Source organism: Parus major, chromosome 11, assembly GCF_001522545.3.
Source record: "Parus major isolate Abel chromosome 11, Parus_major1.1, whole genome shotgun sequence".
Taxonomy (NCBI): domain Eukaryota; kingdom Metazoa; phylum Chordata; class Aves; order Passeriformes; family Paridae; genus Parus; species Parus major.
Genome location: NC_031780.1, coordinates 7,252,787 through 7,276,559, shown reverse-complemented (window position 1 = coordinate 7,276,559; position 23,773 = coordinate 7,252,787). Strand labels below are relative to the sequence as shown.

The 23,773-nt window shown below is 45.6% G+C and overlaps 1 protein-coding gene across 2 annotated transcripts in view; it reads left to right on the top strand.

The window, feature by feature from the left end:
- ATP6V0D1 (ATPase H+ transporting V0 subunit d1) overlaps positions 1 to 23,773 on the top strand; it is a 34,225-nt gene that overhangs the window by 1,651 nt on the left and 8,801 nt on the right. Inside the window, exons 2-4 of one of the 2 annotated variants that reach the window (XM_019008021.2) lie at positions 1,020 to 1,268; positions 8,395 to 8,566; positions 22,065 to 22,243. In XM_019008021.2, coding sequence (XP_018863566.1) covers positions 1,193 to 1,268; positions 8,395 to 8,566; positions 22,065 to 22,243 — 427 coding nt within the window. In that variant the 5' untranslated portion in view covers positions 1,020 to 1,192. The remainder of the gene's footprint in view (positions 1 to 1,019; positions 1,269 to 8,394; positions 8,567 to 22,064; positions 22,244 to 23,773) is intronic. The other variant, XM_015639946.2, reaches the window with a different exon arrangement.

The window sequence follows — 23,773 nt, the reverse complement described above, 5'->3', positions numbered from 1 at the left end:
TTGGTTTATGAACCAAGCTTCTTAAGCCTAGTTCTCCCTTGGAGTGGTGTTGGCTGCATTTGGAATGAGTCATGTTGAAGTTCCTCTATGTTTGTTATGGTATTGTTGCTGTTCTGTCCCCAACAGCTCTCTGGTGGCGGCCGCTGCTGTGCTCTTGGTCATGCTTCATTCACAACCTGAAGGTTCTTCCAAATTCACTGCCAGTCTTGTTCCTCCTTCACTTGGCTCACCATGCCTCTCCTTAGCATGCTTCTGGAGAGATTTTTGTTCAAAGGAGCATTGCTCTTTATTACTTACATAGGTCTCTGGTCAATTTCTTTCCTATGTCCTTTTAGTGCTGATTTTCCCATTTCAGTACTTGCTTTCTGCACTCCACAGACTTTTAATGTGTTTCTTTCTCTCCCAGATGCTCATCTGCACTAAATTCAGGCAGTGGCTGATGTGTTAGCAGTCAAAATAAGTACTGGAGCAAAAATTACTGATACATTCTTCCCTGCTCTCTGTTTTGCCTTCATTGCTGCCTCTCATGTGTCTGACTCTGCAGTTAGTTAAAGTCCTGGAGCAAGTGATTGCCTTGGCCATAGAGAAAGCCTGAAGGACCAAGGCTGTTCTGGGTCTGGCCCTGGGAATTGGTTATCTGGCTGCTTGGAGGACATTGTGCTTATAGGTCTGAAATGCTGTTCCCTCTGGTGTGCCCAGATCAGTCTGGAAGCGTAAAGGGATTGATTTGTCTGCTTCAGAACTTAGGCTGGCAGTTTTGCTGCTGGAAGGGAGGAAATCATGCTTTTCTGCGTGATCCCCTGTTGCCTCAGTTTGTCTGATCACAAGGTAACCTGACATAAGCTCTCCCTTGTTCAGTCACAGAGCCAAATGGGCTGTCTGTGGTGAGGCAGGCTCTTGAGCTGGCCTTAAGAAGTGCAGAAAAACATGTCCAGGATTGAGAGGGTGTGTGAGAACTGTTTTGATTTAAGCTTTCACTTAAACCCTTTAGAAATAACATGTTTAATCCCTTCTTTCAGCTCCAAAAGTCCTGGTGCTCTGGTTGTTTCTCAGCTGAGGCCCTGTGCAGTACGCATGAGCTGGGAGCGTTTGGAACCTGCCTGGCGGTCACTGTTGTATCCAGTTCCTGCTTCTGACACAAGGTGTCAGTGAAGGACCTGGAGCTGCTTTCCTCTGCTCCAGTGCTGTGAGCATGGATCTGTGCTTGAGTGGAATCTGTTTGAGGCAACCAAACTTAAGTCACCCAGATTTCTACTGTCAAAAGATTGGTGAGTCATCCACAGCTTGAGGCCTGTCAGAGGTCTGATATTCTGTCAGGAGGATGAAAAGCTGTTGATGCAGTTGAACAGTGGTGATGCTTTTAAGCAGCAGAGTTCACTCTGGGACTGGAATGTAGATTATCAACTGGCTTTACTGTTGGTCTGCAAAACTCCCTTCTGCAAAAAGCATTCAGAGCCCAAGAAGTGCATAAAAGCATCTTGAATCAGGAATGTCTTTACCCTTAGGTTAGTGTTCATGAGCCTCCTATTGCTACTGCTTCTCCTTGCTTCCACAGCAACAGTGTAGAAAGCTGCTTTCTTTCGGACCTGACAGTGTTGTAGAGATGATTGGTGGGTGAAATTCAGCAGTGAGATGTGTCACCTTGTAGCTGGGTGATGAGGTTGAGAGTGGCAGGGTTGGCTCAAGCCTGTGGGCCTCTTTGAGAGAGGCCTTCCAGAGACTGGACATCTCAGCATCACTACTCTGTGGGTACTTGTGCCTCCATCTGTGCAGTTGGCACAGCTGGGATCTGGGATGCCATGGAAATAGTGGTGTGCACTTGGAGGAATGGGATCTGTCCATGGAGTTTGTCTTCTGTACACCTGTACACCAGGCTGCATGCAGTGTGTGTTTTTTTTTCCATTATCCCAAGGATCTTTTTTCTCCCCTGCAGGCTGCCATTGCTTTGAGGTGTTCAGAGCATCTTTCACAGAGGGAAGAGCAGGGGAGGCTGTAATACCCATCTCTTTTCCAATTTATCACTGTGATCCTGAAATTTAGGCCCCAAGAAGGCTGGAGCTGGGCTTCTATTTCAACATAACCGCATGGGCAGCATGTCCTCTCTTGTATGGGGGTGTTACAGAGCTCCAGACTGACTTCAAGAGTGCTTTTGGTGGAGCTCATGGTATTCTCCTGTGTGAAGGGGGAGCAGCATAGATCCTTTCCTGTGCAGCCTTTACTATACTACCAAGTAAGGAGAGGCCACTTGATGGTCCCAAGGTGTGGCCATGCTTCAAATCCATCCTGAGCTCCGAGAGTGGTTCAGTCTGACCTCAGGGGGTGTAGAAGCCAGGCCTTAATGTGGCAGGGACCTTTTATCATCATTCACACAATGATGATTTGTCACTCTCCTGACATCTTGGAGCCCTGGTTAAAAGTTGACTCCCATGTGCTGGGACTGTGCAGCAGAACTGGCCCCAAGAGCTTTCTTCTGCCAGAGGAGGCAGAGTCTACAAGCAGGGTGAGACCTGAGGAAAGTATAGACCACTGCTGTCCTCTGAATGCTGACTTCTCGTGCAGCAGCAGAACAGTGTCCAAAATGCTGTCCTGCTAATCTTGGTAATCTGCTTTGTCCTGTATGGGTGTAACCGCTGTCTGTGGCTGTTTCATCAACTGTCCTGTTAAAACAAGCTCCGGGAAAGCATCATTTATTGGAAGAATGATGGCACTTCCATAGCCTGCTAGATCATGGTGGCAAACAAACACTGTGGTCATTGGCTTCCTGCAGGGTTCAGCAGAGGCTCTTTGCTGTTTATTCTGGCCTCCTTTACCAGGCAGAGACCTGCTTCATAGCTTCTCCTAGCTAAACTTCAAGCAGCAGCTGAGGTCAGCTTCTCAGTACTAGTGCAGCTTCAGCCCTTGTTTGGGTCCTGCCCCTTGTTAGATGATGATGGTGTTTGGGTTTCCTGGCAGGTATTGCTTATCAGCAGCCTGTCAGTGCTTTCATCTTGTTTTTACTCAACTATAGCATGAGACTGTTTTCTGCCCTATTTGTTTTAGTTTCTGAGTGATTTGTTGCCTCTCCCTTAACCCCTGCACTGGGTGCTGGGCTGATGTCCTGCATTGGACTTCTGAGGATACAGAGTGACTTAGAGCAGTCTGCCTTTGGAGGGGCAAAAAAGCTTATTGGGGATGCAGGCAGATGAGGAGGGGTTACCTTGCCTTTTGGACAGATTAGGAAGGGGCTGCCTAATTGAGGGGCTCTTCATGGAACACAGCTTGGCTGTGCTGCGTTTGAAGCTTGAGTGGAATGAGTTCAGTCCCAGGAAGGGATGGGCTAGAAACACAAGGCTGCTCTGTGGTGCTGAGGCCATATCAAATGGTAAAAAGGCAGAGGTGAGATACTGATGGAGGAAAGAGCCAAAGACGATGCTTCTCTCTAACTCTGGCTCAGATGATTTTACTGCCTGACAACAGAGAAGGGGTAGCACATCACTGCTGGTGTTGTGCAACTGCAGGAAAGGTCTTAAATTCTGTGGGGAACAAAGGGTATCTGAGTTCTTCTTGAGTGAGATTTCAGAGAATCAGCTTCAGGAGTGTCTGAGGTGGATATAAACAGACCAAACAAACAGCAAGAAGGCAAATGGTAATGGCTGCAGTCTCCCGAAGGGAGACGTGGGCGATGTAGCTCATCTACAGATTGCTATGTGATCCCTCGGCTGCTTTACTGCCTGCAGCCTGGGAGATGGCAATTGATATTTTAATTTTTTATATAGGTGGTGATGGCCCCAGGTGCTCTGGAGGAAGATGTCAAGGTTACAGCAGATAATTTTTTGTGAAAACATCGGTTCAGCTCAGAAGGTGCGGAAGCTGATTCTGTGCCTATGCGTGAGAAGACAGATCAGTCCTGCCTGGAAGTGCTTGAGCCCTTAACTTGATTCAGAGCTCTACAATGCAGTTAGAGCAGGAAAGAAGGAAGGTTTGGAAGTCTGAGCTGATGGGGCCATGGATCACTCTGTCTGAGCAGGGCTTACAGGAAAGGCTTTGATTGACAGATGTCTGACAGACTAATGACTTGGTTCCGTGTTATGTCAAAGCAAATTTGCAGGAGAGGATAGTTGCATTAGTGCAGATATAAAGTCTCTTGTGAAGATGTCATCTGAAATGTCAAGATGTTGGCACAGCAGTGTGTTGAATTAAGCTCTGGTTATGTTTGTGGCTCATGTACATGCAGCTGCACGAAAACCAAAGGGCCTGACCTGACAGTTGATAGGAGGTGGCTGTAAGTCCATGTCATGGTAATCCAAAGCACTACTCTACCCATCTGAAAAAGGCTGTCATTCTGACAAACAGTTGTGTTCTTGCACGAAGCAACTTTCTGGGAGCAGTGACCTGGCCATAATTTCCTAGGTTTTGCGGGGGAGGAGAGAGAACATAAGTGTTGTGGTCATTCAAGTGCTCCCTTGCCAAATGTTGGCTCAATTTGTTACATAAAGTGTGTGAACTGCTTGGAAAAATGCCAAAACAGGCAAATGTATCTCTTAAAATCAATGATCCGTATCTGGAGGAGCTCATCAGGAGAGGTAGGGCTCCAGGTGCAGGTCTCCCTCCTCAGCAGCAGCTGAGGAGGAGGTACTGCAAAAGCCTTGCAGACAGTGTCTTATCGACATGCAGCTTGTGGGATCTTGGCAGCTGCCCCTGCCAAGGTGCTGCTCTCGCTGCCAGAGGTCAACTCCAGCTCAGTCTAAGCTTGTGTTAGGAACCTGGGCTTTTGGAGAGCTTGGGGCTTGCTCAGCAGTGGGTCCATTTATTAGTCACCGTGCTACTGGGACAGCTCTTCTGGCAGCAGATATATGAAACCACGGGATTCGTTTGCTCTCATCTGAGAAGCTTGACATGTGAATAGTCCTATTAAAAGCTCCCAAACCCTCTTGGCTGAGGCTTGGTGACAAGCCCAGCAGCTGGAGGAGGACAGGCTAGTGTAAAGCACTGATACACCGTGGGATGCACTGAGTCAGGGTTCATAAATCCGGTCCAATTTTTGGAAAATATGTTCCATTTTGTCTGCTTGGATGCTAAGAGATTCAGAAAAGTTTAGTCCTGCAGCTTGTGGCTGGCCTTCCTTATAAAAATGAATTCCAAGTGTTATATAAACATGGCCCTTATTCCAGTTGCAACATAATGTGCTGGCTCTTGTGCTGTAGAGTTGGGGGGACAACACTTTCATGGAGCAGGGCAAAATGTTCCAGCCAAGCAGCTCATGGGAGCTTGCTCAGAGCTGTTGGAGAGCCTGCAAGGCACAGTGTGCAGCCTGTGTGCCTCTGGTCTAGATGCAGTGCATCTCTGACTTCCTGGAAGTACAGCAAACTTCTTTTTGTGTCACTGAATAGCATCAAGTGACATGATAGCAAAACAGCTGCTTGCAACTTCACAAGCAGAGTTTCAGGTTGTGATGACACCAAAACAACCAATGGTGTTGGACTTGAGGAAACAAGTTTTGGCAGCTTCGCTACTGAAGGCAGATCTGGGAGGATATGCAATAGCTGCTTCCTCTCCAAGGTCCTTTATGCTGCAAAACAACATCACATGCCTTTTTGGGCAGGCTTAGCTTCCATGAGAGCTCTGCACAGCTACAGGAAACTGCAAGTAGGAGCTACACAAATGCAACTACTGCAGTTCCCTATGCCTTCCCTTGCAATCTGAGTTTATGGGTATAATACTTTTCTCTCATATTCACTGAACATATTAACTGATAATTTTGTTCCATGTTTTCTCCAGTTTCTTCTAAAAGCAAACTAGTAAAGTCCTAATTTGTCAGGAGCTTAATTTTCATTCAGACTCCAAAGTTCATCATTTAAAAAGTGGGACAAAAACTCATTAAGATGTAGTTCAGCTAGTTTTCCCATCTATCTTCGCTTTCAGAAATCAAGCAATTGCAGAACAGGTGGGTCAGAACCCTTTATGCTGCCCCTGTGCTGGGCTTTTTGAGGATTTTGGGACATGATTACGATCAATAATAATCCTGTGCAGGCTGTGTGGAGGTGAGGGATTGTCCAAGTTCTGGCATGATCTGGTGTTTGACTCTGTGGCAAGGTTCGTGTTGCAGACTCAACTGAGTTACCCAGGCAATGTCTTCTCCCTTGCAAGTGTGAGCATAAGTTGAGCATGATTTGGTAGAATAAACCACAGCTGTTCAGCCTCTAGATTGCCCTGGGGAACAGAGATCTAGGTTAGATTTCTGATTTGCTTCAGCCTTGATGTGTGTAGTTGGATGGAGAGTTCTCTTTGCTGCATCCGGGGTTCATAGAATTATTGAATGATTTGGGTTGGAAGGGACCTTAAAGACCATCTTGTTCCAAACCCCTTCCATGGGCAGGGACACCTTCCACTAGACCAGATTGCTCCAAACCCTGTCCAATCTGGCCTTGAAACACTTTGGGGATGAGGCATCCACAACTTCTCTGGGCAACCTCTGCCAGTACCTCACTGTCCCAGGGAAGAATGTCTTCCTAATATCCACGCTAAACTTAGTCTCTTTCAGTTTGGAGCCATTACTCCTTATCCTGTCATTCCATGCCCTTGTTAAAAGTACCTCTCCAACTCTCCTATAGCCCCTTCACGTATCAAAAGGCTGCAATCAGGTCTCTCTAGAGCCTTTTCTTCTCTAGGCTGAGCAATTCCAATCCTCTCAGCCTTTCCTCATAGGAGAGATGCTCTATCCCACTAATTATCTTTGTAGCCTCTCCTGGACCTTTTCACAACAGTTTGATGTCCTTCCTCTCCTGAGGACCCCAGAGGTGGATGCAGTGCTGCAGGTGGGGTCTCACTAGAGCCAACTAGAGGAGCAGAATCCTCTCTTTTCTACAACTGCCCCTAAAACTCTCATGTAAACCACTGAGAAATGTGACAAACTGAGTGATATTTAAGTCTCTGGCCTTTATTTTCCTTCCCTGTAAACTCCCATCTGTTTTCTGCAGCACTGAGCAGTGGGAACGTCCTTGTAACTAAGGAGTGCTGGGTCAAAACCATCTTTGCTAGACCTCATTGGAAATACCCAGAAGAGTCAGTTGCCTTGGAAGCTGTTTGACCCCTGATTCCTCATGGTGAGAACAATATCATGCTGCACAAGCTCAGGTTAGAGCCTGAGGAGAAGCTCTCCAGCTCCTGCCCATGACTGGGTGTAATGTCAAAAGATCAAACTCCTCAAACCAGGCTGTGTGCTTCCTCTGACCTCAGTGCTGTGGATGCTTCTGCCATAATGCTGAGGACTTGTATGGCTCAGTGAGAGGGAAAGGCAGCCTCAGTAGTGCTGCTTCAGAAAAACTAGGGAGAAATGTAATTTTTCTGTTTTCTCTGGATGGTGTGTTCACATCTGGTTTGACTCAATTCTTCCAGCTCCTCTCCTTACCCCATAAAGGTCTTGAATCCCTTTGAGGATGCTTGCCTAACTGGCTCTCTGAGGTGAAGCTGAAGGGAGGTGAACACTGTGTACCAATGCAACTAGTAGAGCTTTGAGGAGTAGGATTGTATGACGTTTCTTAATTCTGGATTCAGTTTTTCCACAGAGACACTTAAATGCTTTTGGCTTTTATCTTGACAGAACTCAGCATGTTGTGGTTGCTTGTTGGCCAGGACTGCAGCTTAGTTGGGCACCTGACCTGCAAGCAGGGGTAACAGAGGAAACAAAGGTTTCCTCTGCTTGAAACTAGAGAAGGGGAAGACTTCTGATCATGTTCTTCCATCCTGAGCAGAGATTGCCTACCCTGTGAGATACATTTAAATGATCTTCATCTTCACTAGCCCCTCTCTACCTATTAATGCCTGAATTCTGTTTACCAGCACAATTAGCTGGGCTGCTTGGATAATGTAAGACCAAGATGGCTTATAATTTCTAAGTTGCCGTTTCTGTCCTTTGGGCTTTGAAAGCTTTACAAATGCCTGCATATCACTGGTGTCTGGGGAGACTTGCTGTGTGTGCAGTTAGGTTCTTGGATGTGATTTTTCAGATGAGCCCTTTTGGCTAGACAGAGTGCTTAAGTTTTTTTGTTTTCTTCTCCCCCTAGATTTCTAGTAAGTATCTTCTAGAAAATCAGTAAGCTTCCACCTTGACCTAGCAGAGTGAACAGCTGGCACCAGTATGTGTGCTCACTTGCACAGATGGTGTCACAGATTTGTCTTTAAGATGAGGCAAGGCTGATTTGGTGAAACACTGATCTTTTCCTGTATTTGGGTTGTCCATGATAAAACTGAGCACATACAAAGTGTATGACCTAACACATGGGTTTTGTCTACTTGATCTTTCAGAGAAGAGAGTGCCTAGAGAAGTGCTGAGCACCAGCCTTCTTGGCTATGCTGAAAAAAGACCCCAAACCCAGCCCAAAACACTCTAGAGTGGAATTATTCTTTCTTTTTCAGACTTGAAACTGCACCTCCAGAGCACAGACTATGGGAACTTCCTGGCCAATGAAGCCTCCCCGCTCACTGTGTCTGTCATTGATGACAAGCTGAAGGAGAAGATGGTGGTGGAGTTCCGTCACATGAGGAACCACGCGTATGAGCCCCTGGCAAGTTTTCTGGACTATATCACGTGAGTACCTGCTGGTCATGAACAGCATTTGAAATGCTGGTGTTCTTCCAGGCTTGAGAGCACTCAGACCAGCTTTCTGCCTGTGCCTGCTGTGTTTTATGCAGCTTCTTGAATGAAACGGGTGTGGTTGTATTTGGAGGTCTCAAAGCAGCAGCACTGTATCACTGTGTTGTTAAAGGCTTCTGTTCCCAGAAAGCATGTGCTCCATTGGTACAGCTGCTTGGCTGCCTTCCATTGCAGTATTGATTCAGTCTCTTAGAGGTACCATTTATCTTTGTCCCTTGTGTTAAATGTTCTTGGTTTTTTAAAACTGTGGTCCTGCTGCAAAACATTGGCATGCCATGCCATGTGCATTACAGCAGTTTCCTGCTAGTTCTGAGCCATTGAGGTTGATCAGCCTTCTTCAGGGCTGATGTGATTCTCCTGTCCCACCCCAGGGACTGTAGGTCTTCCTCTGGCCCTGTCACAAACTGGTTCAGGGAGTTGAGCTGTCCAGAAATTGAACAACTTTTCCCTTTTGGAGTTAACCTTTGACTGGTTTGTTTTTCTTGGACAGCACAGTGGGATCCAGCAAATGCCAGCACTAGGGGAAGGCAGGGCCTGGAATGCACAGCAGGGAAACACAGGGCTGCAGCAGCCTCAGCACGTCTCTGACAGTTGATGGAAACACATGGGGTTTTCACAGCAGGTTCAGCTTGAAATAGCTCTGAAGTCGTGAGGTATATTCTTGCAGAGGTTTTGCACAACCTTCTGCTTCCCAGTGGGCTGTTCTTGTTTTGTTCAGTAACAAAATGGAATTGTTAGTGGCAGAGGGACACTAGTTATCCTAGCTTGCATCCAAAACATGGACGTAAAATTGAGTTTTTTCCTTTCCTTACTCTGTATTCCTGTAGGCTCTAGTTTGGCTTGCAAACTGCACAACCAGTGTTCTCTTCTAACCACCAAGGAGATACCTCATGGACAAAAGGACTTTCTGGTTTGGTAGAACATGACTTTAACTTGTATTTCCAGGAAGGAGATCATACTCTGTTCCTGAGTGGGACAGTTAATGTATCACCTCTGGTACAGTGAGCCTGGGCTCATCACAAGTGCTCTGGCAAGTGATATTTAGTCTTGAATTTTTGGCAATTGTGTGTTGTCCTGCTTATCAACTACAAGTTTTTGAATGATGCAGGCTGATGTAGAAAGACCTTTGAGGTTGATGGAAAAATTTGAAATTTTCCTCTATCTGTGGCATTTCCTGCATTTACAAATATCGAGTAATCACCCATCTCTCTTCCACATGCCTTTGTGTTCACTCCTTTTTGTTTGGATGCTACTGCTATCTCACTTTCTAACCCAGAGGCTCATATCTGTTGTTTTCTGTGTCAGTGTGTTATTGTCTCCTAAGCCTTTCCTGTTTTCTAAGAAATAGTTTTTACTTATAAGCTTGTCAGTAAAATTTCTGGAGTTTTTATGTTTGGACCCAAGCATGGAGCAAAACATTACTAAGCTCCCATTTTGCAGCAGTGTTTGCTATGGATGAAGCAATTTCTAGTTCATCATCTTTAATTATATGGAGCAATCTCTTCTATTCTCTCAAAATTAAATTAACTGTTAAAACACCTCTTTGCCTATCTTGAATTTTATGTCAAGACAAATTGCTGTTTGAGCTTTGCAATATTAGGTGGGTGGTCCTCTGCTGTTGCTTTTGCTTTGCTGTGTTACAGGTTTATGAAAATGTCTCCATGAAATTAATACAGTAATCATTAATGCTTCAGTCATATCTGTTTAGAGGCAATAGTTTGGGCAGCACAGCAGTATCTTGCAGACTGTAAAACTTTGCTGTTGCCTAACAGTCCCACTTCAAAAACCAGTGTGTGGAAAATGTGAACTGAATGGCCTCAGACCTCGCACCTGTCTTGGGAAGAAGACTACAGATGGCCATGGAACTCCAATTCCCTTTTACTTCAGCCCTATTGATCTTTAGGCAGTGTCTACATCCACCTTGAATTTTGAAGACCTTAAGTATCTTGTGTAATCAGAAAGGCTTGTTCTTACCAGCTATTGGAATCACTTTTTAAACCTGGTGTTCTGCCCTCAACTTGATTTAACTTTGATACTGTTTTGCTTCTGTCATTCTGATTTTGATGACTTCTCTACAGCAAAACATGATTCTGTGCAGGTACCTCTATCTCTTGCTACTAGATAATCTCTTTTTGAATACATTGGTTCTGTTCAGCACAGAATGTTCCTTCCTCAAATTGTCTTCACTCTTATCTCTTCTTTTCCTTTTTACCTACAAGATTTGCTTTAATGCCACTGTCTGCAGTGCTGCCTAGAGGAAGGCAAAAGGTGAAGCAGGAAAAGCCTGTTTCTCGTATGGAATGTCTGCACTCTCTTGTAGAGTCTTTTGTGCAAGGAGGTCAAGTGTTCAGTTGTTTTTTGTCATGGTTCTGCTGCACCACTGATGTAGGGGTCTCCTCTGGGTCTGCACTTATCACACCAGTGGGGTATTGTTGAAGTAGAGAAGGTGTTACCAGCTTTGACTGCTCCAAGGTGGGAGTCACTATCAGGGTATTAGAATCTCCAATAACTTGTAATGACTCTATAGACAGGTTAGAACAGAAGATACTGTGAGCCACAAGGAGTTTAGAGAGAGTGCTGCTTTTGCCCAGTGGGTCTTAGTGTTTTCTCTTGATAAACCTAGTATTTTGGTGACAGCCTAGTGGAAAAGAGGATAGACTAGATGTGACTTCTTGAGCTGCCTTTCAGACTGTGTTCCCTGAAACTGTCCCTTGAGCTGTTGTAGTCTTGGTTTGGGGCAGGGGACAGAAATTTCAGAGATCTTGTCTACTGACAGTGTAAAACTTCACATGTGTGTCCCAAATAGTTGGAGTGGAAAGCAGCTCTCTTTGGAGCTGGTAGCACATATTTGTGCCAGTGGTTTTCATGTAGTTCAGGCTTGTATGGAGGCAGCACCATAAAAATGTTCAGCCAAAGGATGTTGGCAGTGCTGGGGATTTTGTGCTTGTGCACCCAGAGGTACTGTGTCATCCTGCCTGCCTGGGGGACGCTGGGACAAGCCTGTGCCTCTCGATTTTTCATTCTGGGTGCATAGGCAGATAGAGGGTGGTTTATCTTTGCCTTTTGAACATGACTATTTCCCACTCCATTCTTTCAGGATAGTTGAAACCTGAGCAGGAAATGATGAAGACTGCTCCTGGTAGACAGCTCAAGGCAATTGAGGCACCAGGTGGTCAGAAGAGGAAATTGTACTCAACTGGATGTATCAGTGTGCTAATAGTATACAGGCTGAAGTGAAATAAAAAATAGAAAGATGTGGAAAGTTTGAGCAGGGCTGGCTTCTGCAAGAGGAAAGCTTGAGTTCACCGAGACCTCTTTTGAGTTGTAAACAGAGATTTTTAACATTGAGTGGGATTGTAGGAGGTGTGTCTGGCTCAGATTGGAAGGAAATGTTTTGTAGCATGTCCAGTTCAGCTTTGAAGCTCACTGCTGCTTGGATGTTTGTATGTACTTACCTTTTTGGCCTTCTTAGGACTCTTGGATAACCTCAAGTAAGATGGGCACATTGGGGCCTGTTAACACTCATTGATAGTGGCCAGGCTGTGCATGGCTGATGCCAGGAGGTGGATCAAGCATTCGAAAAACAGTCATGCTTTCTTCTTCCAGACTGTCCTGCTGAACCTTTGAGGTGGTTTTGAGTGGATCATCAGGTGACTGTTGTGTTTGTTTTTTGAGGATGCTCTGATCTGACCCAGAACATATTGCTGAGATCTGGGGGAAATGTCTGATTGTCCTTGTCTCCTCTGGCCCCAGCACCAACCTGCCAGGAGCCATGCCGTTTGTCCCAGGTGGAATGATACCATGTCATTTCGCTTGCCGCTTTGAAGCAGCCCCTGCAATAAGTGAGGCCGGGGGAAGGAGAAGCAGCAATGGGGCAGTGCAGGGGCTCTGGAGCAGAGGGTATGTGTTCCATGCCCGGCTCCAGGGAGGGGAGGCCGCGCTGCCGGTTGCTTGCCGGAAGGTGGCACTCCAGCCCCGTGCTTCCTGTCCCCAGGTGCACAGCACGCTGGGTGAGGATGGTCACCTGGGGAGGTGGGCAGGAGTTAACCTCTATACTGAGCGTAGGAGAAAAGACAGTGTTTAAAAGCACGGGAACAAAACTGACTCCAGAACACGTCTAGGCAGCAAACCCAAAGTAAGGGCTTTGCTCCCCAAGTCACTTGCTGACACAGAATATTTTTTTTTGTCCTGTTATGCTCCTCTCCTGGCACCACACTGACTCTTTCCTGGCTCTGGTTCTCTCCAGGAACTCTTCTGTGGCAAGTGTTGTGTTCTTAGTACCAAAATAAGGGAAATCAGCCAACTTCCTCATTTTGTTTTTTCAAGTGGTAGCTGTAGCTGGCAGCCTCTGCCACTGCAAGCAGAAAGCTCGACTTGCTGAGCCTGCTGCAGTCTCCATAGCACACCATAGCACACCTGCTAGCTCTTGCCACGCAGCTCCTTGCTGGAAGTCTGCTGGTGCTTCCCATGTCTTTCAGTCAACCATAGTAGGTCCTGAGTGATAGGCACAAATTGTCTGTTAATATCTCTGCTCCAACACAAACAATGGACTGTTTGGCTGAGGGAATGCAGTGATGTTCTGTAGGGCAGCAACAAACAGGTATTAAGTGTTCTTGAAACAGCAAAAGCCACTTCCTGAATTCAACAAGCACATATTGACTTGTGGGATGGAAGTGGGTTTGAGGTTCTTCTTAGTGATGTGCTGCCTTGCCTTTCTGTACAGGCTTTGTTCTTTGTGTTAGCCTGACACAGTGCCATGGCCTGTCTCTCCTTCCTTCCAGTGTTCCTGTATATGGCTTAGATAGGAGCAACATTACTTTAAAGAATCCTGACTCCAGCCTGCTGTAGCCTGATCATATTAACAGCTTCAGTATTTTTCCAGTGGCAGAGAAAGGGGTTTAGTGTTTTTTTTGGGTTGGTTGGTTTGTTTGGTTTTTGTTGTGTGGCATTTTTTTGTTTGGGGCTTGTTTTGGTGTTTTTTTTTTCCTTTCCCCTTTCTTTAGCACTGTCTTTTCCCTGCTCTGGGAAGTCTGGCTTTGTAGCAGACCAGTGTCAGGGCCCTGGCAGCTCATGGGCTCCTTGAACTCTCACAGCAAACTGATAAGCAGAGAAGGGTTTGGTCTTGTCTTCAGGGAGGGACTGCTGGTAACTGTGGACACTGGGGGTGCTGTGGGAGTGAGGGCTACAGGCAAGCCGGGTCTAAATACATCTTCCAAATCTGTGATCAAGCCTGTCATCAGAGGACAGACTAGGTCATCTTTTATCTTTATCTTACCAGCCTGCAAGGGCTGGGAACCAGGTTCTTTTTTTGCCCTGGGGATGCAGCTGGGAACTTGGCTTTCAGTATGTTTTTGTGGTCACAAGATATGTTTTTGATGAGGCTGCATGTACCTTTTCCCCTTGCACGTGCCTTTTCTTAACTGACACTTCCCTCTGTTACCTTCTCCCTGACCCAGTCCTGCTCTGCCTCTCCCCTGCACTGGACAGATCTAGTTTCTGCTGCACAACTTTGAGTTCAGTTTTAATTTTGCAGCAGTGGTTTTTCTGGAGCCAAATTGTTTCAATTGCTACTTAAGCTGAATAGTACTAATCCTCTTCTCTGGAGTAGGAAGTTGCCTGTCTTCATTCTAAATGTATTGGAGTGTGCATCCTGGTATAACTGTGGAGGTTACAAAATACAACTGCATCCTTTTGAAATCCTTTCCTGCAGAAGGAAAGAACCCTCCAAATGCTTTACATTAGGAGTAGTTCACTGAGACAAATCCAACAATCTGAAGGATCTTTCCTAATGCTGCTGCATTTAAAATTACACTATACTATTTCAGTCCGGTTCCTTGGTGGCACTGGGGTTAAGAAGCAAAAATGACCATAGGGCTGGGGATTCTGCAATAAAAGGTTTAAGAGCCTTTTCTGGCAGAGATTGTTTTGGCAAAGCAGCACAGGTTTCTGACAAACAGCTTCCCTGTTTGCAGGGAGTGCAAAGTTGAACTGATAAGCCAAGTTCTTGGAGGGATTATGCAATATTCAAATTAGAGGGCATGTAGCTAATGGTCTGGAAATGATCAGAGCCTTGTATCCTCTGAATGGTGGCATCAGAGCTGTATCTGTTCACCTGCATTCCCAAAGGATGCTGGTCTCATACTGGTTTCCCAGAACCGATGTCTGTGATGATGGACTGGTTTGCATGGTGGTGACTTTGGGAGTCATAGTGTTGCCCTCATTAGAAAGGGAATCTTTGAAAGGTGTGTTTCATTGTAGACTATGTTAAAAGGATGTAGTTTTTTTTCCCCTGATACCTGAAAAACATTTAATTTGGCCAGTGGATTTGAATGGGGACAACCTAACTGTTCTCCTATGGAGCAGCACTGTTCTTCACAGTGTGTTAACACTGGCAAACAGTGAGCTGTGGCAGTGATCAGAAAAGGTAACAAAATGTTACTGGTGGTAGTAAAGATGCAGCAAAAAACAATTGATGAGCTCCAGATGTCAGCCCATGTGTCACTAAGGTAAGTTGTTGGTGAAACTCTGCAGAGTCTGAGAAGGGGCTCTAGCATGCAGGTTCTGGGTGATTAGGTGAGTGTGCACTTGCTAAGCAATTCTGTTCCCATGTAACATGCTTCACTCCTTGACTGAAACCATTCCCAAGGTCTTTCATGCTTGACCTCAGCAGCTTTATTTGCCTCACCCAATGCTCTAGACTCACAAGTTCAGCTCAGAGAAGGTCTGGAGGCCAAGGGTACTGCTTCTGAAGGCTTCCTGGGGGTATCTTGGGTCCTAGTCCCCTCTCCCAGGTCTATTCTGTAGGCTAGTTTGAAGTCTAGCAAATACTTGTGTAGAACTTTGCATAAGTACCACAATATTTAGAGGCTGAGCTAAATCTTGTGTCTACCTTATATGGTTTACTGCATGTCAGGTGGGATGATAAATTTTCTTGTCTTCTGCTGACAGCAGGTCTCTATGCACAGAGATGTTCTGCACAGTGGCTGGGTCCTGGCCACGCATTCACTGAGAGGCAGGTAAAGGCTTTTAGGCCTCTAAACTCATTTGGGGGAATAATGTGAACAGTGCAGCCTTTCCTCTCATTCTATATCCATTAAATGTTTGTCCTTTACAGCACAAACCCAAATAAACTTTATGCAAGTTTGACTTCTGCAGCTGGTCCCTGTGAAAGCAGCATGATTACATGTTTTTGGTCAATATTTAAAATTTAATTAGGGCTCAGGTCAGCTCAACATGGTGCAGAGTGCCAGGGCTCAGCTTTGCATATCAGCCTTGTGTTTCTCAGGCTTTGAGGCATCAAGTTTAGGTAACCAGAGATTCTTGCACCAGGCTGCAAGGTGTTCAAAACATTCCCTGGTGTTTCAAGGGGTTTTTATAGATCAAGAACTCTGACTTCAATTCATAAGCCTTAAAATTAAGGTAATTAATTGTATTGACAATTAATTTTTGTAGCTTTTTTTCTCATTAGTCTTTAATGCAGCTAACACTGTATCACTGCATGTAAGTGAACAGATGATACCAGTGGAAAACTGAGGTCAGTATCCCAAGAGACCCAGACTAGAGAATGGTAAAAATCATGTGGAGATACAGCTAAATATAGATTAATGCTGAGAACATTCCTGGATACTTGGTTTTGAAAGGCTGCCACAGCCTCTGTAGTACTGTGAAGTTATAACTCTTTGCTCTCAAATGGTCTTGTTGATCTAAGTTTAGCAGAGCACCCACTTACTGGCTGAGTGCCCTTGGTTTGTGGTAGCAACCATGGAATTCTCAGCCTTCTCTTTGGCAGGTTCACGAATGTAGCACTTAGGTATGGTTTGTATTGGTGTGACTCGAGGAAGGACACTGTGCAAAGATAAGAAGAGACCAGAAAGGACACTTGAGCAGAGGCCATCACATACTGCATCTGCTCTTGCTCTTGCCTGGACTGTCTGAGCTTCAGCTGAAGATGAGAGGTAGAGCTGCTGCTGATCTGACATGTTCTAATACGAGCTGAAAAACTGATTAAAGGATTTGACTCTGTTCACATCCATTGTCTATTACTCAAACAAGTCTCAGTGAGGCACTGAGATCTTCCTGATGTGCAACATTCCTCTCCTTTCCAGATCAGGACATCTGTGCAGTTATTTACTAATGATCTTAAGCCGACCCTGCGGATACAAACATCTCAGCTGTTGGCACTATTCTTAGTGTCAGCCACTGCTCTTTTGGGCTTTGAAGTCTGTGTTTTGCTTTCCCCCGTGGCTGCATAACATTTGGAGCTTGAGAGAGGTGTGACAAGTGGCTCTAGCCTCTGTACTAGCACAGTATCCAGTGGGATATAGATGGGTCTGTGTATTTATGCACAAACACAAGGAAGCAGTGGTACAAGCAGCCTGAAACTTTTTCCCTAAGTTACTTTTCCCAACACCCCCCGAGTATGTGAACTGAATGAGCTGCAAGAGGGAAGCACTAGATGCTAAAGTGACTATAGTCAAAACAACTTCATTATCTTTTAAAGCTGTCTCTAGAATTCATGCCGAGTTCAGAGCCCTGTTATGATCCCACTGGAAATTTCCCTTTTTCATCCCAAAATAAATACATGCTTCTATAGTAATCTGAGTAACTGCCCAATGCAGTCACATAGGAACTTTGGCCTTGCTCACAGTAGTCTGAGTTAACATCTAATGCTGGTTTTGGAAAGCATTAAAGCTGCCTGAGCAAGGCAATATCTTAACCCATCCCAACAAAACCCCTTCTATGCACCTCTGCATTGGCCCACCACTGTCTGTTGGCTGTGACATGGAGGGCTGTCCTCATGATCCCTTGCAGAGCAGCTGTTAAGCTACAGTTTGGCTCTACTTTTGGAGGATCCCTGAGAATCTCAGGTCATACAATGTTCCATCATTAGTCATGCTTTGTGACCACTTGCAGTATTGTTAACGGTTTTTTTAGTGTCCTGGAACAGAAAGCAATAAAAGACCAACCTATCTGCTGTAGGACAATGACTCTTTATGATTAGATTAGATTAGTAAATGGGGGAGGGAGAAGCTGTAACTGTTTTGGGGTCATTGCCTTGCAGGGCTGTGCCTGAGTGCCTTGAGGCCAAGTTGTGAACACCTGCCAGTGTGATGAATGTTCATGCATTTCATGTGCTCCCCTGCTAAAACAGCCTTTCCAGATATTCAGTGGGCATATCTCATTTATCAGTGTCTGTCCTTATGTAATGCAAGGAGGAGGAAACATGAATTGTCATCATTGTGCGTGGCTTTTGCACTTGTGCTCTACTCCTGCTTGATTCTGCTCCATAGCTACCCATGGGTGATTATGTTAGGATTTAGCTTCTGGGGGCTGGCTCTCCTCTCTTCTCTGTGAGGGGTGTCTGCCTGAGGCCATGCCTCCCAAAACCATCAGTCAGAATGATCTCTGGCCTGCTGCTGCTGGAAGGAAGGTTTCCCCTACCAGCCCCCCTCTTTTGGCTTCTCTAGGCATATCCTAGCCTGACTTTGTTGTTCTTATCTGAGTGTCACCCAGTGCATATTGCTCTGCAGTGGGAGTCGCTGGAGGAGCAAAGAAAGTGGCTCCAGTTGTCTCAGACTTCAGGAAGCTGTAAATCATTGTCTCTTTCCCTATTGTGGATGATGCTGAGAATATTTCTATGCTTGCTGTCTCTTTTTTTGTCCTTTAATAAAAAATTACACTCTCCTGTGAGATGTTACTGACATTTCTAAGTATTGACTGAAATTGCATTTCTGTGAATGTAAATTTCTGGAGCATACACACCTCTGTTCAATGGGTGACAGGAAGGGTTATGCCTGGTGTAACTGTGCATGTCAGACTCTGGCTGGTTTTGTGCCCATGTCCCTGGGTGTGCAGAAAGCAGTTCAGAGGAGGAGTGTAAAATGTGTTTGTGTGCAAGAGAGTTTTGCAATGAAGAGACCATCCAAGTGGGCTGAAGTAAGACTTCATGATGTTGCAAGTGACAAGCTACTTCTATTTTCTTACGTGTTCCAGAACCTGGTCCTCTTATTACCTGCCCTGAGAGTTAATGAAGGTTAAAACACTCTTGGAGGCATCTGAGCAGGCGTTTACCAGGAGAGCTGAAACATTTGAAGCTGGTCAGAACCTTATGGGAGATGATGAAGGGAGATGACAACAAAAGTTGCTGTATTACACAAGTAGTTGGAGATTCTTAGAAACAATGTTGCCACTGTACATAATCTATTTCTTTGGGCCTGGGAGAAAATGCCAGCATAGCCAGGACCTCTGCTGTGGTCTCGGGACAGCTTTGCTGATGGAGGTAGATGGGTCGTTGTTGAAACCTGACACAACAATGTGACTGTTGCCCCTTCCACAGATGAGAAGAGGCTTTTCCAGCTGCCCTGGCACTGGAAGACCTGCCATATAGCCATGAGTGGCTAAGCTGTGACTGGTTTCATTGGGATGAAGTAGGGACTGAAGTGAATAAGGATGGTCTGGCCTTGCTTGAAGTAAATGGATCTAGCGTGAAGGATTAGGTAGTGCTGCTGGTGTCTGCCTGGTCTTGCCAGGTACCAGAAGACTTTGTTCTGCTGTATCTCTGTTGTTACTGTGAAGGTCCGAAATGCTCAGAAGAAAATTTTGAGTGAGAATTCTGCTTAAGTCTCATGCATATTAACTCTTCCTGCAGGGATGAATCCTTTGACAGCAAGATTTAAGGAGGTGAAGTAATCTTTAAAACATTTGGTGCCTTCTTGGCATTTGGGCTATAGACAGTGCATTTCCCAGACCTCCCTGAAAGATGAGGAAACAATCAAGCTAAGGGGTGTAAATTAAACAAGGAGAGCCATGCTTTGCTCTCTCGCACTGGAAGCCAGCTGGTTTGTCTTTCCTGAGACCATCAGTCCAAAAGTAGGAGCTTCCATGTGTGAAGAGAATCAGATTTTGGCGGCTCTCCCAAAGCTGTGGCTTTTGTGCTAAGCTGAACTGGGAAGTCATGAATGAGCTTGGTTGGGATTCTAGTAAGCTGCTCTAAAGACCTCAGAGCAGTAGGGCTCCAGACATTTCTCCTCAGTTCCTTTTTTGTACAGTTGTCTTCGGCCAGGCTCCTTGCAGACACCTTGTGGAGACTGGTATCTGTAGTAAACTTGGGATAGGAAGGAGGTGTGCTGGCATACATGACTGTATTTCCTTACCTATTCCTTCACTGTAGGCTGAGTTAAAATAAAAGATTTGGTCTGGTTGTATATTGTTGCCTTGCTCTGTTGAGAGAAGTGCTGCCTATGGTCTTTCCTTAAAGCTACTGTGTTCCACTAAGGAAACGTGCATGTTGAGAGCAGATGGTGGAGCTGGGAAATGATCTTCTGTATCCTTGTTCTGGTGCATCTCATGGAGAAGCATCTGTGTTAGGGTGCAGATGCTTTTATTTACCAGGAACTAGCTGCTTGCTGCAAGGGACTTACCTCAGTTCTCATAAACAGGCCCTTCTTGCTGTCCTGGAGATTGCAATCATCTCCATGGTGAGAGCTGCACAAACAGGAGGGAAGATAATGACCTTGTGGATTAAAGGGCAAAAGGAGGTTTCTTAGTACGTGAAGCTTGTGCTGATTGCCCTGGTTCTAGATTGAACCAGGAAAGGTAAGCTGCAAAAACAGAAGGGTGCTCTGCAAAAATTGTAGGGCCAGGAGGTGCATTACTCAGCTTTGCAGTGTGGAGAGAAAAAAGCAGCACCTGTTTGAGGAACTAAGGTGTGGATTTGATTTGTTCATGGACGTGCCCTTTGAGCATATTTGAGAGGCAGTAAGCCCATCTAATAAAAACTAGCAAAATCTGCCTTTAACTGGCTCTGCTTGGCTGCCTTTGATGTGCTTAAAGGGAAGCAGGTCTGCACTGTGCTCTTTGTTAGCTGGGAAATACAAAGACCAGCAGCATCCCAATGTGTGTCTGGCAAACATCACCAGAGCCTTGCCATGCCTGTCTTCACCTCAGTCCCAGGATGCTGGCTTTAAGTTCCCTTTCTTCAGTACTCAAATACCTGTGGGAAGCCTGACTCTCAGCAGAGCTTCAAATCAATGTGCATAGCTCCTTCTGCCGTTCTAGTTCAGGCCTGATCTCATTTGTTTTGAAGCTTCTCCTGCCAAGGAGTTTCTTCAGGTCTTTTCCATCGTCTAACTTTTCAGAGTTAGCAGTGAGATCAAGGGAGTGTAAAATGCCACATACCCTGCTCTTCAGCATCTGTGCCTCCCTGTGCTGCTGAGGGATATGTGCTAAGGCAACTTCTGCTGACTAAAAAACTCCCTCATCTCATTTGATGTTTTTCAGATTCTCAGCTTGCTTGGCTTGTGCCTCAGATGGTGGTGAAGGTGACTAGAGTATCACTGCTGTTCTTGCTGGGGACACTTGGTATTTATGTGATGCCTTGATCCCTTGTGTGGACTTTCTACTTGGAGAAGGCTACCAGCCTTTCATGTGTTCCCAATCTTCAAGCCAGCTGTGTCTCTCTTCTCCAGCTGTACTGGGAGTACTGGGAGGTATTCTTTCTCCTCTGCTCAGTGGAGGCCTCACCTGGCATACTGTGCCCAATTCTGAGCTTCTCAGTACAGGAGAAAAATGGACATACTGGAAAGAAGGGACACAAAGGGCTTGTGTTGGTGGAATTTATGCCGGCTGCTGTGATTCTGGATTGAATGTCCCGTTACTGCAGTGCCAAAGACTGAATCTGCTAATCCTGAACAACATAAGTGGAGAACTTGGTTTGGGGCGTCATAACTTGGGCTAATGTGAGCAAGTTTGTAGCTTTTGGTGTAGAGGTGCGAAAAACTTTGTGTGTAGTTTCATGAGGCTGTGAGTGAAGGTTGTGCCAAAGCTTCCAGTCCTGTTTTTTTTGGAATGGAGTGAGGCGGCAGAAATGTGACCCTTCCTCCTTTCACTTGGCAATATGGAGCAGTGTTGCTGGCATTGAAACTGGAGCCAGGCTCCTCTTGGAGGTGTATGGCACTAGAATGAGAGACAATAGACAAATGACTATGGGAGAACATTAGGAAAAGCCTTTTCATTGCAAATGTGGTTGGATGCTGAAGTAGAGCCTCAGGGAGGTTGTGAGATACACATCCGTGCAAGTAATTCAAAGTTTGTATGAACATTCAAAAGTCTTTTTGCCTGAACAGCTAGAGCTGGCTATGTTCGGAGCAGGGTATGGGGCCAGACACCTCCAGAAGTCAGTTCCAATCTAATGCTCTTCAGTGGTAGGTGGTGCCCAGATGGTGTGGTTCAGCTGTGGCATAAATCACAGCCTGGGATTATGCCTGACTGCCTCTTCCTAGGCTGGCATGATAAACAGACTCTACGGAGGTGCCTTAGTACTTCTTTGTGGGAAGCATGCATCTTTATGGAGATGGTCACAAGGAGATGATGTGTGCTTGTTGCTGGATTTCGTATTATATGTCATTTCAGTCTTCTTCTTTCATTCTTCCAGGTACAGCTACATGATTGACAATGTCATTCTGCTGATCACTGGGACTCTGCACCAGCGTTCCATCTCTGAACTGGTGCCCAAGTGCCATCCTCTGGGAAGTTTTGAGCAGATGGAAGCTGTGAACATTGCTCAGACACCTGCAGAGCTCTACAATGCAATCTTGGTGGACACTCCCCTGGGTGAGTGGAGCTGTTCAAAATACCTCTCAGCTGTGTGTGGTGGAACAGATGTCCCTTTCTCCCCTAGTCTATCTCCAGCTAAGCCTAAGTTGTGCTCCAGGAAGACAAAGTGGTGGGTAATGCACAGCTGTGGATGTACTGCCTGTGGTGGCTGGGCTTGAGTTGACAGGTTTATGCCTGTCCTGTGCCATCTTTTCCTTTGGAGGACCAGCCAGCTCTCTGTACCCTTCAATCAGTGTCCAGGCCAGCACAGTGGTAGGGCAGACTGCTGGACAATCTGGTTTTTGTGAGCCAGGCCTTGAGTCTCCTTAGTGAAGGACTACTGGGTCTTTTGCAGGAATGAATCACTTGATTTCCAGCACTTTTAGTTGAATCATTGGGTAATTTGTTGTATGGAGTTTTTTTAGATAATTACAGAGATCTGCACATGCCCAGTCTTGTTCTGAGACTACTAAAATTAGCACTAGTTAAATAAAAGCCCTTTATGTAAACAAAAAACAAACCCAAACAACCACAGCAAAATAAAGAAATCTCCAAAAGCCTTTTTAAAACTCATTGTATAGCAGCATCCTGGACTGAGGTATATTGTCTCAGAGCTACAGGCTTGTTCAGGAGCCACATAATGCTAAAACTAAGTGTCTTATGAAGAACTAGTCAGATCTGTTCTTTAAAGATAAAAGGTGTAGGAAGTGGTTCTGGAGAAAATATGGAAGTTTTTGCAGTAGTAGGGGAGGTAGTCACAGGTGACTTGCTAGTTTAGCATCTGTGGGCAAAAACGTAATGAGATATGCCTGAGTCAGTGATTAGTCATTCTTTTGGGGTTGCTAGAAAGAACAAAACACGCTAAGTCATCATACTGTCTTTGATAGAAATAGTTGGGTTTGGAACTGAAAGTGCTTTTGTAAATGCTTTGTGTAATAATGGGGCAAATGAAGTCGTTGTCATGGAAAAATGACTTGTGCCCAGTGAAGAAGGGAGAACTTGCCTCAAGAGATCTGGGTTGCAAGGCAGGGCAGCAACACAGCAGGAGAACTGAGGCTCTGCATGCAGTTGAGTTGAGCCCACTGTATGTGTGGGAAGAAAATCCTCCTCACAAGTAAGTGGGAACCTTCCCATTTTGGCAAGAAGATAGAACAGAGTATTTCAGAGATATTATCTCTCAGAGACCTTAAAGCTTCCAGCAGAATATGGAGTGAAAATGCCCTGTGTCAGTGTTGAGGTGCTTCTGGAGAACATGGCTGACAATTGAGGGTCTTTGCCTCTTGTGTTCATGTACTTGTACATGAGTTGGTTTTGCCTGCTTCAGCCCTGCCTGGCCTGGCTTCTCCAGACCTTTGCCCAGGCCATGCCCTTGGGGCTGTGTACCAAGCAGTGTGGCATTTCTTCAGCTGGGGAACATGGGGAGAAGTTGTGTTGCCTAAACAAGCAGGCATGCAGGCTTTGATTGTTTAACTTGCACTCTTTCCAGTGACCACACGCAAAGAAACAGCAGCTCTATCTCCTAAAAGGACTTGAGTAACTACGTGGCTT